Source organism: Eupeodes corollae, chromosome 1 (assembly GCF_945859685.1).
Source record: "Eupeodes corollae chromosome 1, idEupCoro1.1, whole genome shotgun sequence".
In the NCBI taxonomy this organism is placed as follows: domain Eukaryota; kingdom Metazoa; phylum Arthropoda; class Insecta; order Diptera; family Syrphidae; genus Eupeodes; species Eupeodes corollae.
The window spans coordinates 260,436,726-260,453,856 of record NC_079147.1 but is presented as its reverse complement, the minus strand read 5'-3'; the positions used below and the strand labels follow the sequence as shown (position 1 = coordinate 260,453,856).

The following is a 17,131-nucleotide window of genomic DNA, read 5'->3' as shown; positions in this document are numbered from 1 at the left end:
GTTGAAGCTAAAAAACTAAATTAAAATCCATGTTTGTGTAAACCCAGGCAACTTATTCCTTTGAAATTTGTCGTCTGACTTCGTATTACACATCAATTTATGGAAACAATGCTGGGTGAACTGTCCAATTTAAAAGTAGCCTACTTAAAAACAAAAAATAACATCTAGGAGATCAGTGTGTAAGCCCATCGCAATGTCGAGCGATAAAGATCAAAATGTACCTTTAAAAATGTCGCTTACTATTAATACTGACGTGCTAATTGTAGGTAAATCTCTTAACATTCCACAACCTCAAGGCATCCGATTGAATTTCATTGCACTTCGGAATTGGATTTACATAAACTACTTACCATGTTACCGACCCGATCCAGCTCGACTGCTAGTGGCGTGGAGTGGATGACGTTGGTAGTGTGTGGTGAGGTGATGCGGTCGTCGGTCGGTAGTGTGGCAAAGCAACAGAAATAACACCAAGTAGGTAAAATAAAACAAAAAAACGAAACGAGTATAGATTCATGCATATCAAATAGTTTTTCCATATATATGGTGGCGGTCGGTGTGGTGCAGGCAAGAGATGATTTTTGAACTTTCAACATAAAGCCCCTCACACACTCGCTGCGTCTCATCACAAAACCAACCGAAGAGATCAAATTACAAAAATGCAACGAACTTTAAAATCGCATTCTCATCAAATGATCATTAATACTAATTGCATGTGTGTACATAAGTATTTCATTGATTTCATTAATTTTTCAAATTTTGTCTTAACTTCTTGAGGTCTGAACTGAACGTACCTCAAGGCAGCAGAGCATATTGCCATACTTTTAACCCCATTTCCAATACAACATTCAACTCTTAAGATTCAATCGATTCCGATTCCGATTCCGATTCCAAGCAAATCTGTTTTTTTTTTTTTTCATTTTCGGTAAGCGGTATGATGCTTTGAAACACTGTCTGATATATGTGACAGCTTTATGGCCAGCTAGCTATTTCCCAAACAACAGACATGACACTCCGAACAAGCCAAGCAAAACCAAGCTGAAAAACTTACACATAAATGTATTTCTATTCGTATAATTGGTTTAATTTAACTTCGGCACAGAATTACTTCAATCAAAGTTGATTTTTATTGGATTTTAATTTGATTGATGTAGTGGCTCTCATGAAACGATGATGATGATGATAATGACGGCGATGATTGTTTCTATTTTATTCTGAAGCATTGAATGAGTAAATAAAAGAGTATATGTGGTTGTTAAATAAAATGAATAGTAATTTGTTTGGGAAATCATCTCGTAACTATTCGTAAAATGGGAACAGAGCTTCTGTTTAATTCAAAATGAAAATGTTTATTAAATGTTATGTTATTATGCAATTATATTAAACATTTAGTATGTATGCAAGCTCATTTGCTATTATAGCAAAGCAATTAATCAATGTTAAAGAAGCTGACAAGACATATTAAGGTTGATGATAATGGGCAGTTTAGACAGAATTGACTTGATGTACGAGTACATATGTATGGAAATTAGAGACAAAGAAATTATTGTAGTTTACAAAAGTTTTGACATTTTGTTTGAGAGGCATTCTTTTTTTTGTAATGATGGATCGTATTTTAAAATCAGAAAATATTCACTAACTTTTAAACAAACCATTGATTGCGATCTATTTTGAAAGGAGCTAACGGTTTGACAGTTTGCTATGATGTTATTTAGTTTGATTCTTATTCTTTTTAAGTGGCGCCCAATGTAAGACTTGATGCATTGATATTGCTTGCAACTGATATCTTGTGTTTGTTCGATAAAACGGGTTGGCAAATTTATGTTTTTTACCTTATACTCAAATGCCTTGTTGTTTTCTTTGTCGTTGTCGTATGCTACAATCTGTAATATTATTCGGGATATTTCCCGACAATGAATTTGGGAACTGACAATTTGAAGTCTTTAAGATTATAGTTGAAGAAACATGAATTATATACTGCTACCTGGATGGCGCCCAACTTGAGACAATTATTCACATCTCCATTCTTTGAACATCAAACATCGCACACATCACAACAAAGTTCGACTCAAGCTATTTCTATAATTATAATAATGTAACTCACTGAGTTTTGTTGTCAAAAAGGAAGTCTTGCGCCATAAATTTTTAGCTTTCAATGCATGTACAGATATATTTCAGAGCTTTAAAATAATATGAACCTGTAGATGTAGGTAAACTTTTATAAATAACCCAAGGAATCCAAGTAAACCAAAAAATAATTCAGTCTCTTATAGATGGCGCCCAAAAAGAACGCTATTCTATTTCGCGCATATTTTAGAGCTTTGTAAAATATATTTCAACACATAAGTCAAATGTCTTGTTATTGATAATTAAGGGAATAGAATATTAAAGTTCAGCATGTAAATTGCATGATAAGTGGTGACCAACAATGAACCCGCTTATGTTTACTTGTTCAAGTTTTATTTTTAATTATTTTTCCACGTAATCTGTTGAACAACACTGTTAAAAATCCGGTACAGTTGCAAAAAAATGTAAAACAAAATACAATTTCCTTTGCTTGTCACCTTGATATGAACATAGTTTTTTCTTCCTTCCTATCTATTTTTTTTTTGTAAACGTATCACACTTTAAATAAATAAAAGAAATCTTTAAATATTGTTAAAAGAGTAGCATTTTACTTAAAATTAACATTAATGGTCCTTCGAGCTGGATTATACTTACCGCGTCCATAACCACAAACTAAATATCTAATGCAACACAGTTGTCCGCAATTTTAGAACAGCAGTATGAGTTATTCGACACTATTAAGGAATCGCTCGATAAATTGGGTTCCAACCCAACAACCCAAGAATAGAGTCTCGTAAAAATGCACTCTCTGAAAAATGGAGTTATTCAAAGAAAGTCACCTAAGTTCACAGCCATCAAAGCATCACTGAAAGTTGAAACACGACAAAAATTCGAGGATGAGAAGTATTTTAAAAACAAAATGTATCGTAGCTGCGAAGAAAATTATCTATCTCGATGGGAAAGCTCTTGCTGTTAACGCATATTTTGGCAAGTATCCACCAGCTACCAAAACTACCTCTGCCAGTTTTCATCGGCGAATTCTCTGAGTGGCCTGCATTTAAAAACTCCTTTATGGCAATCACTGGAAATAATTTATTTTAACCCGCTGCTTTATCGCAAGACAAATCCCAATCATCCCGCTCAAGGCAGCAAGTTAAGGCGAAAGCCCATCAAAACAGGTATGCAGCAAACAAAACAGGTATGTTGTGATTGTCAAGGCGAGCACTATATCTCTTCTTGTCCAGGTTTCTTATCAAAGACCTTAGCAAATTGCTTCAAGGTTATTAAACAATTGAAACTATGCTTCATCTGTCTCGGCCCTTACCAACTTAATATATGCTTTTCAAAACGGAAAATTCAAAAATGTGAACGACACGTCACCATACAATCATACATCAGGAAAATGGCTTCTAATGGAGCCATTCCAAGCAACAGCATTACCAATATATTCTCGGTATCGATATGAAGGAAAATGCGAATTCAATTTAAATTGTTTTTATTTTTCAATATAATCTCCCCTAACATCAATGCATTTGTAACATCTTGAGATAAGCTTTTTTAAACCCTCAACAAAATAAGTTTCCTCTTTCCCTGCAAAATACCCATTTATTGACGACTTGAGTTCTTCATCATCCGAAAATCTTTTTCCACGAAGACATTTTTTCAAATCCGGAAACAGGATGTAATCACTAGGGGCAAGGTCTGGAGTATAGGGTGGATGTTGAATTTCTTCAAAACCACAATCTCGCACAGCAGCCTTGGAAACTCGCGCCGTGTGAACAGGAGCGTTGTCATGAAGAAGCAACACACCCGCTGCGAGTTTACCCCGTATTTTCTTTTTAATTTCCTCCCGCAAATTATGCAAAGTGGATGCGTAGGATTTGGCGTTGATGGTTTCACCTTTTTTTGTACTCAATGAGTAAGATTCCCTTTAAATCCCAAAAAACTGGCCATGAGCTTCCCGGCAGACGGAGTGACTTTGAACTTCTTCGGGGGGTCTGTTCCTTTTTTATGCCACTGCATGGACTCTTGTTTGCTTTCAGGGTCATAGTGGTCAACCCATGTTTCGTCCCCAGTAATAATCCGATGCATAACACCGTCCGCGTTCTCACTACACATCTCCAAAAGCTCTCTACAGCATGCGATTCTCACTTTTTTCTGAGGCGCTGTGAGCATTCGTGGCACCCACCTTGCACTGACCTTTGAAAGGTTAAGATGGTCATGAAAGATGGTGTGAATGGTACCAGTCGAAAGCTTGGTGATCTCTGCCTTCATTTTCACCTTTATTCGGGCATCCTCGAGTACAAGTTTTTCGACTTCTTTGATGCTTTCTCCCGTACAAGCACTAGCCGGGGCGCCGGAGCGGGGGTTGTCTTCAATGCTCTCTCTGCCTCTCTTGAACTCACTTGACCACTTTTGCACAGCTGATAATGAAGGTGCGGAACCCTGATAAACTGCCACCATTTCTTCATGAATAGTTTTTTGACTTTTTCCTTGCTTAGTGAGAAATTTAATTACAGCGCTATGCTCAATTTTCACCATCATCGTCTCAGTTGCCATTATGATTCTGTTTAAATAGAGATTTAACGGTAAATAATAATCACATTTATATGAAATTTTACATGAATGCACTAAAATAATAGTAGATATTACTTGATAAATAAGTAAATTTATATATATAACCACATCTTCACTCCGATACCGAGAATATATTTAACGCCCCGTAATTGTGTTTCCGTTTCCAATGTCACCTTTACAACCAGGACTCCCAGATCAACAACGCTTCTCGCCACTGCATTAGTGAAAGTAGTATCCAGTTTTGGAGAGTCATATGTTGTCCGAGCCTTCCTTGACCAGGGCTCAGAAGTTAACCTTGTATCAGAAAACCTCATAAACCTTCTCCAGCTACTTTGATTGTTCACATCTTTATCTATAGTTGGTATTAGAGGTGATTCCTCCTCATCTCATCAATCAAAGGGCATGGTAACTATTAATCTTAAATCTTGCACAAGCGAATTCATTTGCAGTTTTAACGCCTATATCTTATCAAAACTTATCAACCTTTTACCATCGGCTGTGTCCAAACATTCTGGCTGCGAATTCATTTGCAGTTTTAACGCCTATATCTTATCAAAACTTATCAACCTTTTACCATCGGCTGTGTCCAAACATTCTGGCTGGGCACATTTCCAAAATATTGATCCAGCGAATCTGGAATATCACTAACTTGTTCGTGTAGACCTCATTCAGATGTATGGACAAGTCCTGCAAAATGGATTTTTTAAAGGACCTGAATGAAGGAGCACCAATAGCACAACGTACATCTCTGGGGTGGATTATTTCAGGATCAATAGCCCCATCAGAAGTTAAATTGTTTCACTGCTGTATTTTATATTATACTATATTCTAAAACGGAATAATTTGTCGAAAATTCTTTAGAAAAGTGGGTCAATTTTTAAAATTGTATTCTCAAAACTGAATATTCGTAGAATAGCGTTCAAAGATTAAAAGAAAGTATATTTAATGAAGAATTCGCCTTAGTCGATAGAATCTATCGAATAGAATAGTAGAATAGGGTAATATATCATTTATTTAAATAGATTAACCTCAGATTTCTTCATTTTTCTCTTTTTGAATTTTCATAACATAAGAAAACCACACATCCAAAAACTATAATTAAATTTTATGAAAAGAAATTTAGATCACTTCAGGGAAAATCGTTTTAATTGGTCCGATTTTGAAATCTCACCAAAAATCTAACGGTTAACAAAAGTTTATAAAAATTCGTACATATCTCTATCAATGCCTATAAATCTGGCTTAGTGTCAATATTAAAAGGCCATTAACAGCGCCACTTAAAAATAAATTACTATCAACGTCAAGATCTGTTAGGGATTTTGTTTTCTGTCATTTCCGCATTGTTCCCAGTTTCTTCTTTTTGTTTTTGTGATTCCTCTCGTATCCCATTTCTGACCTCCCAAGTTGCCGAGTATAACCCTCGTTCAATGCCAAAGCTCCCAATCTGCGTTTAAGTAAAGATATTTACAAAATCAAATCAAAGATCGATAATGTCATTCCAAAAATAAATTCCTTTGAACTATTTTATACAAGATTTTTTCTTCTGAGATTTAAAAACCTATAATCTTATTTTTTATTGTTTCAGATTAGGGCGCCATTCGATCGTTGATGTGTATTCGCCTCAGCCTAATTGATTAATCCACAAATCACCACCACCGCCTTCGGTTCATCAGAAATCAGATCACGACGACGATATCGCGCGGGGTTTCTTTCGCTTGCGCACGGGCAATAAGACATCACAACCACAAGCTGTCGTCGAATCCGTGAAATATTTGCCAACTTTATATGCCTATTTTTTGTTGTTGTGATTTTTCAATACCTTTGACGATAAATCAAAGACAACGACGACGCGAGCGACGTCATGGTGGCATATAGCACGCCATCAATTCCAATAATGAATGATCCCCCCAAGTCACCAAACGTGCAATCAATCGAAATTGAATAAAACTTACAAATACAAAAGCGCGACGAAAAAGCGACGGAACGGGACAACCAAATCAAAAAAACAAACAAAATAGCAAGCAAAACTCTTGGCAAACAGCCAATTAGGAGCACACCTTTTTCCTTTTTCGGGAACCACATATACCTGAGTCTTGAATCTCGATCGATACCGAAGCAAGAAACAAACAAACCGAAGACAAAAAAATAACCATACATTTTAGAGCCAGAGCGCCAACATTCCAAATATGGAAATCATTAAAATTTAGGTTAAAGGGGTTGAAAACTGAAAAGTTGAGACTTGAAATATCAAAAATAAAGAAAAAACTCTCCTAAGGCTCTTGGAGCCAGAGCACACACCGACAACGACGGCAACGACATCTAGTGCCTCAAAGATGAATGTTTTTTTGACTTTGGATCATACTAAATTTGAATATTTAGATTAGAATATCTCCTCTGTTGCTGGCTCAAGGTGAAGAAGGCTTTAAGGCGATCGAAGCAAATAGATACATAGATTTTTCTTTCGTTATAAGAGAACGAAGAAAAACTCAATTTTCCCATCAGATTTCCAGGATAGAAAACGACGTCATCCAGCGTTGTCGATAAGATGTCACATTACAGTACGACAAAGCGAAAACGCCATAACCATTGTTGTGGGAGTATCAGCTTGATCAAGTGTATGCTGCATATTTTTAACATTGTCTTTCTGGTGAGTTATTGTTTTTTTATTCATATCATTTTGTTTTTTTTTTTTGTGAATTTCTATGTTTTTGATATTAACAACGTTCGCTGGTTGTGTCTTTTGTCTTTGTCAAGGAAATCGATTACGATAAGACAAGAGATTCAACTAGGCATGAAGAGACTATTGTTATAAAACTTTGAAAAAAAAACAAAGGCCCTAATTTATGACTTAAATAAAAAACAAGGAAATAGTCTATCTTAAATTTTTTGAGTTTGTGTAAGACAATAAACAAATCGCCTTTGCTACTTTTAATTAAAGGTCAAAGGTTATTCCAACTTAACCTTGAAAGCTTTAAGGAGCCAGTTAGATGTTTAAATGTGTTTCCCTTAAATTAGAAATGAGAATTACATACTGATCAAACGGGAATTGCTAAACATTGATTTTTCTATTTTCCATTTTTCTGAACAGCTCATAAATTTATGTTAAAAAGGAAAACGAATCATTCCACTGATTTATGTTCCAATTTTACAAAATTCCAATCGCAGATTTCTATCAGTAAACGTTTTTCGATGGATTTTAATCAGGAATTTTTTTATTATCAATTTTAATCCGCTTTTTAATTGTACAATAGACAATCGAGTTTTCATCCTTAGTTTTTAAGGAATACTAAATTTTGAATCAGTAGAAAATAAATAAATCATCGAATTGTAAAGTTCAGCTATGACTTGAATGAAAAACATGAATAACTGTCATTTTGACAGAAGTGGACTTGATTTGATAGTAAGGGAGATTTTTCTTGTTGCATTACTTAAAAAGTTTTGAAGACCCTTATTGGGTTTGAACCTGTCCATTGTCTCAGTCACAGTGACACCCCAGAAAAATAAAGTATACATTTTTCTCTAAACTGTCAAAACAGTTTTTTATTGTGTTCTTCGGACTCTTGTTTTAAGTTTACTTGCGCTTTTCACAACGCCCAATATATTGTACCCCATTTTTACCCACAAACCTATAAGCTTTCAAAGAGTTTTTTACTTGCGACACATAGAAACTATATGGCAAGTTTTACATTCGTACAGAATGATAAACTCGACATTTTGATCAAACATGACATAACGGTGGCAGTGAAGTCGAAAAAGGTGGGCCCCTCGATTCCTCCCGTCTGCTTGTTCTGTCTCTTCCAATCTAATCCAATATATACTTTTTCTTATTGGTTTTCAGACTCCCACCCCTCTTCTTGGGATGTGAAACTTCAACGACAAAATATGACAAGTTAATTAAATTCCGACAGCATTTTACAATGTATCGTTAAAGCGAGATATACCTCCATTGCCTTTATCCATGGATGGCACTTTAATCGAGGAGACTGAACAACGGATATTATCGGTATGAGTACCACCAACCGCCTCTTGTGGAACGATCACATGCGCGACCTCCCCAAAAATGTTTGGGTTTTCAATGGCGATGCAATAATTTTGTCTCCCCCGTTGATCTGCCTGTCAACTATAAGACTTCTGGGCGTATGCTCCTGCAACTTACTTAATCCTCTTGGAACCTAGAGCACTTAAATTGATTGATGATCATAACATCATAGGATCATTTACATCGCTTGAACATCGTCGTAAAATTTCTTGTCTCACCCTTTTTTACCCTTATTTTAACGGTTTATGGTCTAGAAAAATAGCCAGCTGCATTTCTTTCCCTAAATTGTTCAACCGTAATACTCGTGCTTTTAGGAAGTATACCCGCGAGCCAATACTTTAGTCGTACTTACAAGTACAGAGATTCGTTATTTAACCGTACTACACGAATGTGGAATGCCTTACCACACGCTGTTTTCCCAGTCATTGCAATATTCAGGAATTAAGAACCAATGTGTACCAACATCTCTTTTTAACCCATCTCTCCCATTCCTTGTGCTCAAACTGAACGTGCTCTTATTTTAAAAACAAAATGTCATTGCTTTTATTATTGGTTTCTAAACATTTTCTTGAAAATGGGTAATCATTTATTTACTTACTTACTTACTTAAGGTGGCGCTGCAGGCCTGTGTGAACTAGGACCTCACCCAACAAACTTCTCCATCTAGCTCGGTCCCTAGCTAGATGTCTCCAGTTTCGCGCTCCAAGTTGGGTAAGGTCACTCTCCACTTCATCCGCGGTCTTCCTCTACTGCGCTGTCCTGTGGTAGTGGATTCGAAGACTTTCCGTGACCCAGCCATCTTAGTCGTTGGGCTTTTACCCTTCTGGCTAAGTCTATGTCGCTGTTCAGCCCGTACAGCTTGTCGTTCCATCTTCTTCTCAACTCCTCTTCGATGCATACGGGACCGTAGATCACATGAAGAACTTTTCTCTCGAACCAACCCAAGGTGATTTCATCCGCTTTTGTTATAGTCCATGCTTCTGCACCGTATATCAGGATGGGGAAGATAAGGGTCTTATATAGCGAAACATCGGTTAGCAAGAGATATTCTTCGTCGGTGTTGTAGGTAATTTCTTGACGACAGCATGTACTTTATTTTACCCTCATTAACCGTTGAACCCATTTTTGCCGCCTCTGTCTCAATATTCACAAAAGCCTCATTGATATCATGCCGAGTTCTTCGGATTATGTCAATGTCATCAGCATTATTCTTTCAAGTACCATATTTTCTAAGACATTTTTTGACATCGAAAGGTTCTATTAAGTTGTTTTTAACGTCTATGGATCAGCGTTAATTCTCCATGGTCATTTTGCACAAACGGACGAGTTTGGCAGGGATGTCAAAACTAGACATGGCATATCAGAGGCGGCTTCTTTGATTGCATCTTGACAACGTGACCACTGGTTTTCGATACATTGTGTTGGCAGCAGAGAACTTCGAGAAAGGTTACTTGCAACTCGGTCGGGAAAGGATTTGGCGATCTCTTACAATTGTAGCCGTTCGATGTTGTACTTTCTCCCAGCATCTCCTTGTTTTGCCTTGGGTCTGGAAACCCGAAGTGCTACCTTGACTACAACGAGGTAGTGGTCCGAGTCGATGTTAGCTCCTCGGAAAGTTCGGACATGCATGATGCTGGAAGCGTGTCTGGCGTCGATCGGAATATGGTCAATATGGTTGACGGTAGATTGATCTGGAGAACTCGAAGTTTCTTTGTGGATGTCGAGGTGTGGAAAACGCGTACTGGGTACCATGGCGTTTGGCCCCGTAGCAAAACCTATTAGTCTAAATCCGTTGTCGGAAGTGTTGTCGTACATGCTGTTTTCACGATTATTCCAACAAAAACGTCTTCCCTTCCTAGCTTGGCATTAAAATCGAACAGGACTATTTTAATATCGTATCGTAGCTAGGACACTATCTGTAGACCCGTGTGTTGGGCTGTCATGCCTGAGGTCTTGGGTTCGATCCCTGCCTATGCCATCTTAAGTTTTTTCCCGGGTACTGCCTCTTGCAAGGAATTGACAAATTCTCCAAGAGTTATTCTTGTCATGAAAACTGCTTAAAACTGTAGTTCCCCTCCATCCCTAACAAGAATACTCGCACACAGGAATGGTTGGGAGGTGTAAGTCACTGGGACCTAGTTCTCAACGGACTGTTGTGCCGCCCAATTTTTGGATCTATTTATATCTAGGACACTGCTCATATGTTTTGTCTAAGAGCTCGAAGAACATATCTTTGGTGCTGTCATCCTTCTCATCTGTGGGGGAGTGTGCGCATATCAGGCTAATGTTGAAGAAATTAGCGCTGATGTGGATGGTCATGAGACTTCTTGCCTAAGTCTGGCTCCAATGACAAAGCCGCATCCAAATAAGCTCTGTTGTTTTTTCTTGGTAGCAGTCATCCTCTTTTTAGGCCTATCCCATTAATTCCTGGATGGCGGTGATGTCTCTTTATAGCAGTCTAGGGCCTCCACTAATTCTTCGACCGCACTTGGTCTGTTAAGGGACCTAACATTCTACGTGCATATTAGGAGCTCGTTGTCCATAATTCGTTTGAGTAGGTTGTCAACACTAAATCCGCCCTATCCGACGCTTGTTGGTGCCTTTGTTAAATTTTTGAAAACAAACTTTTTTGAAGCTACATTTTTAAATCTTAAAACACAAGAATTATTTTTTGATAGACTCTTTGGATACATGACCAAGTTCGTGTGACCCAGTCGTTCACTTTAAAAAAATCCTAAAATAAATAGTAAAAAATGCATCAAAGCATGAATCGCCCTAATTTCTGTTCATGCAAAACCAATTGGAAAAATCCAAAGCAAGGTTTTTAACAATGTTAATGTCAGTTGTCCATCTAATTTTGTCTCTCTAACAACTTAGCATTTTGGCATCTTTTACCAATTTTTCACGAAATTTAAAATTTGAGATTTTAAATAAAATAAATACGTATTCAAAATAAAATAAAAGAACTGTCAAAGTCAGAAATATGGAAACAATAAATTGGAATTCAAATTTCTGACACTAATAACCATTGTTCTATTACTTTCGTTGATATTTATATTTAATCTGTTTTACTAGAATGACATTTTGTATTTTTTGCACCTACGAGTAATGATGTGAACCTACGTCCGACATCTTCTTATAATCTGAACCGATTTTATTAAAAAATTGATGGTGTATGGTGTTTTTAACATTCATATAATATCAAAGCAGTTGTACCAAAACGTAACACGTACTGTAATTTATTGCATCTTGGGTCTTTTATTTTTAACTAAGCCTTATTTTTTAATCATGTAATTTGTACAATGTACACCAATAAATTGTAATTAATTTTTCTCACGCTACGCCAACACACCCAACCCAATAACCGTGTTGAAATTACAAGAAAATCTATTACCTTGAATATCTACATATACGTGTATGCCTATTAAAAGTGTCTTTTATGAGGTTTTATGCCTTTTTTAATGCTCAATTATTTTGAAGTTAATCTATATAACGATCAATAAATTTTTAAACATGATGTACATACATTATCTTGAGTCTATACAGATGTACTAACTAAGCCGATATATCGTTATCTTCAAAACCTTTAAATCACTTCATTTACTCAAATAACTTCATCTCTTATATTAACGAGTAGATGGTAACGGTAATAATCACGTCTCACATGCGCCATGTGAATTACAAACATTTCCGAACAAACAAAACTTAAACTCAATAATAACACAGTTGTAGTTATTGTGTTGTAAGGCTGATGTGTCTATCAAGATTCAAAAGTCAAGACAAGACATCCAATCATATTAACCAAGTGGAGCGCTGCTTGAAAAAGAAAAAAAAAGTAATAGATTTTAGTCAGCATGTTTGTTTACATGAAGACGTGCCCTTAAGATCTTTTGTTTGCTGTTTGGCGGCATAGATCACACCATATCACAGTTGGTGGCATATATGGAACGCGCGTTCAATTGGTGTGGCTGTTATTTTTATTATCTAGATTCTAGATGCTGGTGTCCATAATATTAGCCTCTATAGCTAATAATTATTTAATGGTTGGTAATTCAACGTGAAAACATACTTCAACGCTGAAACGACTCCAATCGATTGAATAAGACACAACGATTCGATTTTTAAAGTGCAACATAACACGATTGACTTGAAGTCAAACCACACCGTCTAAGTCGAAGTCGAGTCCGTCAGTTGGTCGGTCGCGCCCCTACGTGCGACGGTTTAAATTTGTAAAGCTTAGCCAACAATGTCCATTTCATGTCCAAGTAGAATGTTAGTAACACCTACACGTTGTTTCGGACCAGAATTGAGTATATAAATAGTTAATGGAGTGCTTAAGGGGCTACGATCTATGAGCGCTGAACTTTGCTTTATGGACTTAACCATGTTCAACTTTGAAATCAATGACAACATAAAATGACTGCGGAAATGTGCCAAGCGCAAGTTTAAATCTTATTCTCTTTTTTCTTAACGGAAAAAGGAAACAATCACATAAATTTTATTTGGAAATTGATTTGTATGGAAATTTAAAAAAAATGTCCTATAAAAGAAAACTTGAAGGGTAAATAAATTGAAATACATTACATGGCTTAATTTTAAGGCGCAGTTAGTGTATCGGCTTTAGTTTATATTGTCTTATGATTAATTAGGATTTTAAGTTGATAACAATCGGAAACAAAACGTGATTCATGCATGAGAATTCACGACTTTTACAAACTTTGTAATTAATGTTTTTTTCGTTTAAATGTTAGGTAATGTCTTGAGACACTTTAATTTACCAAATGTGTTCATAAATATGTTTTAAGGGTCCTACTTCATCAACTGCCCATTCCACATGCTCTTACTTTTTGTTTTCAAAGTAGTACCCGTGGATTGATGGTTAGTGCTGGAAAACAGAGCCCTACTTGACTACTTTCACCTTCGAAAGGATATTACACAATGATGAACTGAGAACAGCAGTTTTATGCGGTTCAATGACGATTCCTTGGCAAATGCCATAATCGCCGAACAAACGGGACCAAGTCTCTTGTTAGTTACGAAGGTTAAGCTTCAGCTCATCTTCAATTCAATAAATAACAAAAAGTCAGCAGGTTTCGATGGTATGTATATCAAAAGTTTTACTAAGACATTTACCGATGGAGGCAATTGACATTTATTCCACAAACTTTAACAATGCTTATTATCCAGTGCATTGGAAGACCGCTATGATTCCCAAAAAGGGAAAGAACAACTCCAACCCGTCAAATCTTCGGTCGATAAATCTTCTTCCGAGCATCAGCAAAGCTTTTGAATAGATCATCAATAGTTCTCTAACTAAGTGGGCTGCGGACAACAAAATAATTCCGGATAAACAGTTCGAGTTCAAGGCAGGTCATGACACAATTTATGCTGCGTCTAATCTCGTTTCTGACATCCAATGGAAGAAATCAAAACAACAATGCACAGGTGATGTTCTGGTTGATTTGGAAAAGGCCTTTGACACCGTATGGTTAAAGGGTCTTTACCTAAAACTGAGCAGGCTTGGCATAAGCAAACCATTGTTGTATATACTTTATGATATGCTTAACGGTAGGAAATTTATTGTCAAAAGGGGCAATGTAATGGTCTTCAACAGGGAGTGGTGAATTCACCGATTCTCTTCAGCATTTACACCAGCGAACTGATAGGTAGTCTTACAAAGGCAGTTGCGTACGCCGACTTTCTAATTGTGTACAGAACGGCCCGAAAGGTTGAGGTTATAAGAATTCTCTCCCAGGGTGATTTCGACAAGATTCAGCGATATTGTGACGACTGGAAACTGAAAATAAATGTCCAGAAGTGGGAGACAATTCTGTTCCGGACTCCGTTGCCTAGGGTCACGAAGTATACGTGCAAGAATTGGCGCAAGATGGTCATCGGTGATCTTCACGGGCAGCCATTAGCGAGCAAAAGTGTTATGAAGTACCTCGGTTCCTGGTTAAATCAGTATTTACATTTCGACCAGCGCCAGAGGAGCCTTCATTTTGACGAAACGGCTGTTTTACAGAAGTCGGCTTGACCCCAGAGTGAAGGTAGTTTGCTACATGGCCCTCATACGGCCGATGATAGTTTATGGTTGTCCTGTGTGGTTCAACGTTGCCCCTTCCCAGATGGAGAAGTTTTGGGTGTTCGAGCGGCAGTGTTTACGACACTGTACCGGCTTATATCGAACAGCCAAATCTTCTCGCTTGCATTACTATTCCAACGAGGCCCTATACAACGGGGCTCGAATCAACAGAATTGAGGTCACATTGCAAGAGAGCTATGTCTTCGACCAACAATTAAATTTTCGGGGCGTTCTATCCGAACGACGAGTGTTTAGAGAGTGCTCGCTTGAGCGGTTTCATTTCCTGATAGATGCGGTCTGATACAGGATAGATTGGCAGTTCCGCTAATCTACCACGTCAGACGACGAACCGTGGATAGGCGCCTCCTGTACAATCCGGACATCATGGCACAAGGCGGAGCAGAGCACTTTCGGTTCAGTAGGGCTGTGTCCGAACGGGACCGAACTGATAAGGTGAAGCAGGTGACCAAGTTTTGGTGGCTTCAATAGGCACTTGATAGTCTTGTGTTCAATCCCTGCTTTTCCATCTACATTTTTTTCAAGGGTACTGCCTCTTGCGAGAATTCATAAATTCTCCAAGTTAGAATTCGGCTTTTGAATTCGGCTTAAAACTGTAGGTCCCATCCATTCCAGAAAACATTACTCGCACACAGGAATGGTTGAGAGTTGTAAGTCACTAGGCCCTAATTTTTTTTAGTAATTTTTCATTAGGTCAAAATAACTAGTTCCATAATTTTTTTTATCCGAATTAGGGGCGCTGGCGCTGACAGCAAACATTTTACTGTCATGTTATTTCTTTATCCTGCGTTGTCAATACATGACACCTGTCATACGCATACTTAGTACTAAAAGCTGATTAGTTTCCTCCATGCAGCTTAACATGCTTTAAGATTAAATGTCAAATGTGACTAAGCGTAAAACTAATTTTAAAATGGCTGATCACAATTACTACATGTCATATGTTTGTCTTTTGAGTTTTTTTGTGATTAGCCTTAAGCTTTTGAAAATGTCCTTGAAGACCTCCTATAGTGATACATTCCTTAACAAAAAAGACATTACAAAATAATTACGAAAATATTTACATAACATCTACCATCACGGGCGCTATAATCAATGATAAACCGCTTCTATATCATACCTTAAGCTTTACAACTGCTCATTAAGCACATCGCATGCTCCTCCTAAATTTCATGGTCGTTAATTTTACTAATTATTACCAATCAAAAAGCTTAATCACATAAATTTCAAGAAATTATCCAATCCGGTCTCGATCGCACAAGCGAGACATGTTTCATACCTCAGGCATTACAAGATCTCCATCGTCCATCCAGGATCAAAATGATGTACCTCATCAGACTTGCGCCTTGCAATGTTGTTACATTAATTTCCAAAAACAAAAATAAATAATTTCCTGGTCAATTTATATCGAAGCCACGACCGGCAAACAAAACAAAACCAACAACAATCAAGGCATCACTTCACCATTTAATTAACCTTTTGTGTTGTGAAGTTTACCCCCGGAACATTTTTTCGGTAGCTGCAGTATCAGAATCCAACACACAACTCAAAAAACAAATAAATTGCATGGAGAAGGGGATGAGCCAGATGGAAGGTAAAACGTGATTTGTATCACTTGAGACATGCGATCCTCTCTGAATTCCTTTGGACCAACTGGCTTGGCGTAATCCGGCCCGCGTTCCAGGACAGGCCACCACCATCGATCGTTGCCATCGGATTGGAGCTGCTTCAATGAAGTGAAACATTTCGGCGATTGTTGGAGACTGCTTGACGTTATGTGGTTTCGGTTTGGTTTGCATTGTGTTTGGAACTGGTTCACATGATGCCGCGTGCCCGTGCGCTGCGAATGTGCAGCACATCTTTCAAGACACAGTGTTTTTGGTCCATCCATATATTTATGTACATAGGTATTTTTGGGTGGCCTCCATTAGGCTTTCAAGACACAATGAAGACCTTACCAGAAATGTGCATGTACAGTACATCATGTGGAGAAGAAAGAAAGATGCAACTTATTTTGCATCTGTTCGCTGTGCTTGCGCTTCTCTGGCTGCACTGCTTGAAACGAATTGCAAATCATGCCACCTACCAAGTCAGCCCGCGTCGCGGTCGTCGGTCGTGCACGAGAGAAATTTCGAAGACATGACATATTCCCATAGTGTACATTAAAATTGTTTTACAACTTGTAACATAAAGAATGCCCATATGTGAAGACGCAAGAAGCGGGCGCACCACCACCGCATTGCACCAACCAAATCTTTATAATCATACTGACTTGTCAAGCATTTTGTGCAGTCTTACAACTTATGTGAGTTAAACTTGTGATTTACCGCTTTTGGACTTCAAACTAG

At 37.5% G+C, this 17,131-nt stretch overlaps 1 protein-coding gene across 2 annotated transcripts in view; it reads left to right on the top strand.

Annotated features, from left to right (window-relative positions):
- LOC129953818 (CD151 antigen-like) overlaps positions 1 to 17,131 on the top strand; it is a 138,983-nt gene that overhangs the window by 81,729 nt on the left and 40,123 nt on the right. For both annotated transcript variants that reach the window (XM_056067302.1, XM_056067301.1), the window contains exon 3: positions 6,227 to 7,288. In XM_056067302.1, coding sequence (XP_055923277.1) covers positions 7,187 to 7,288 — 102 coding nt within the window. In that variant the 5' untranslated portion in view covers positions 6,227 to 7,186. The remainder of the gene's footprint in view (positions 1 to 6,226; positions 7,289 to 17,131) is intronic.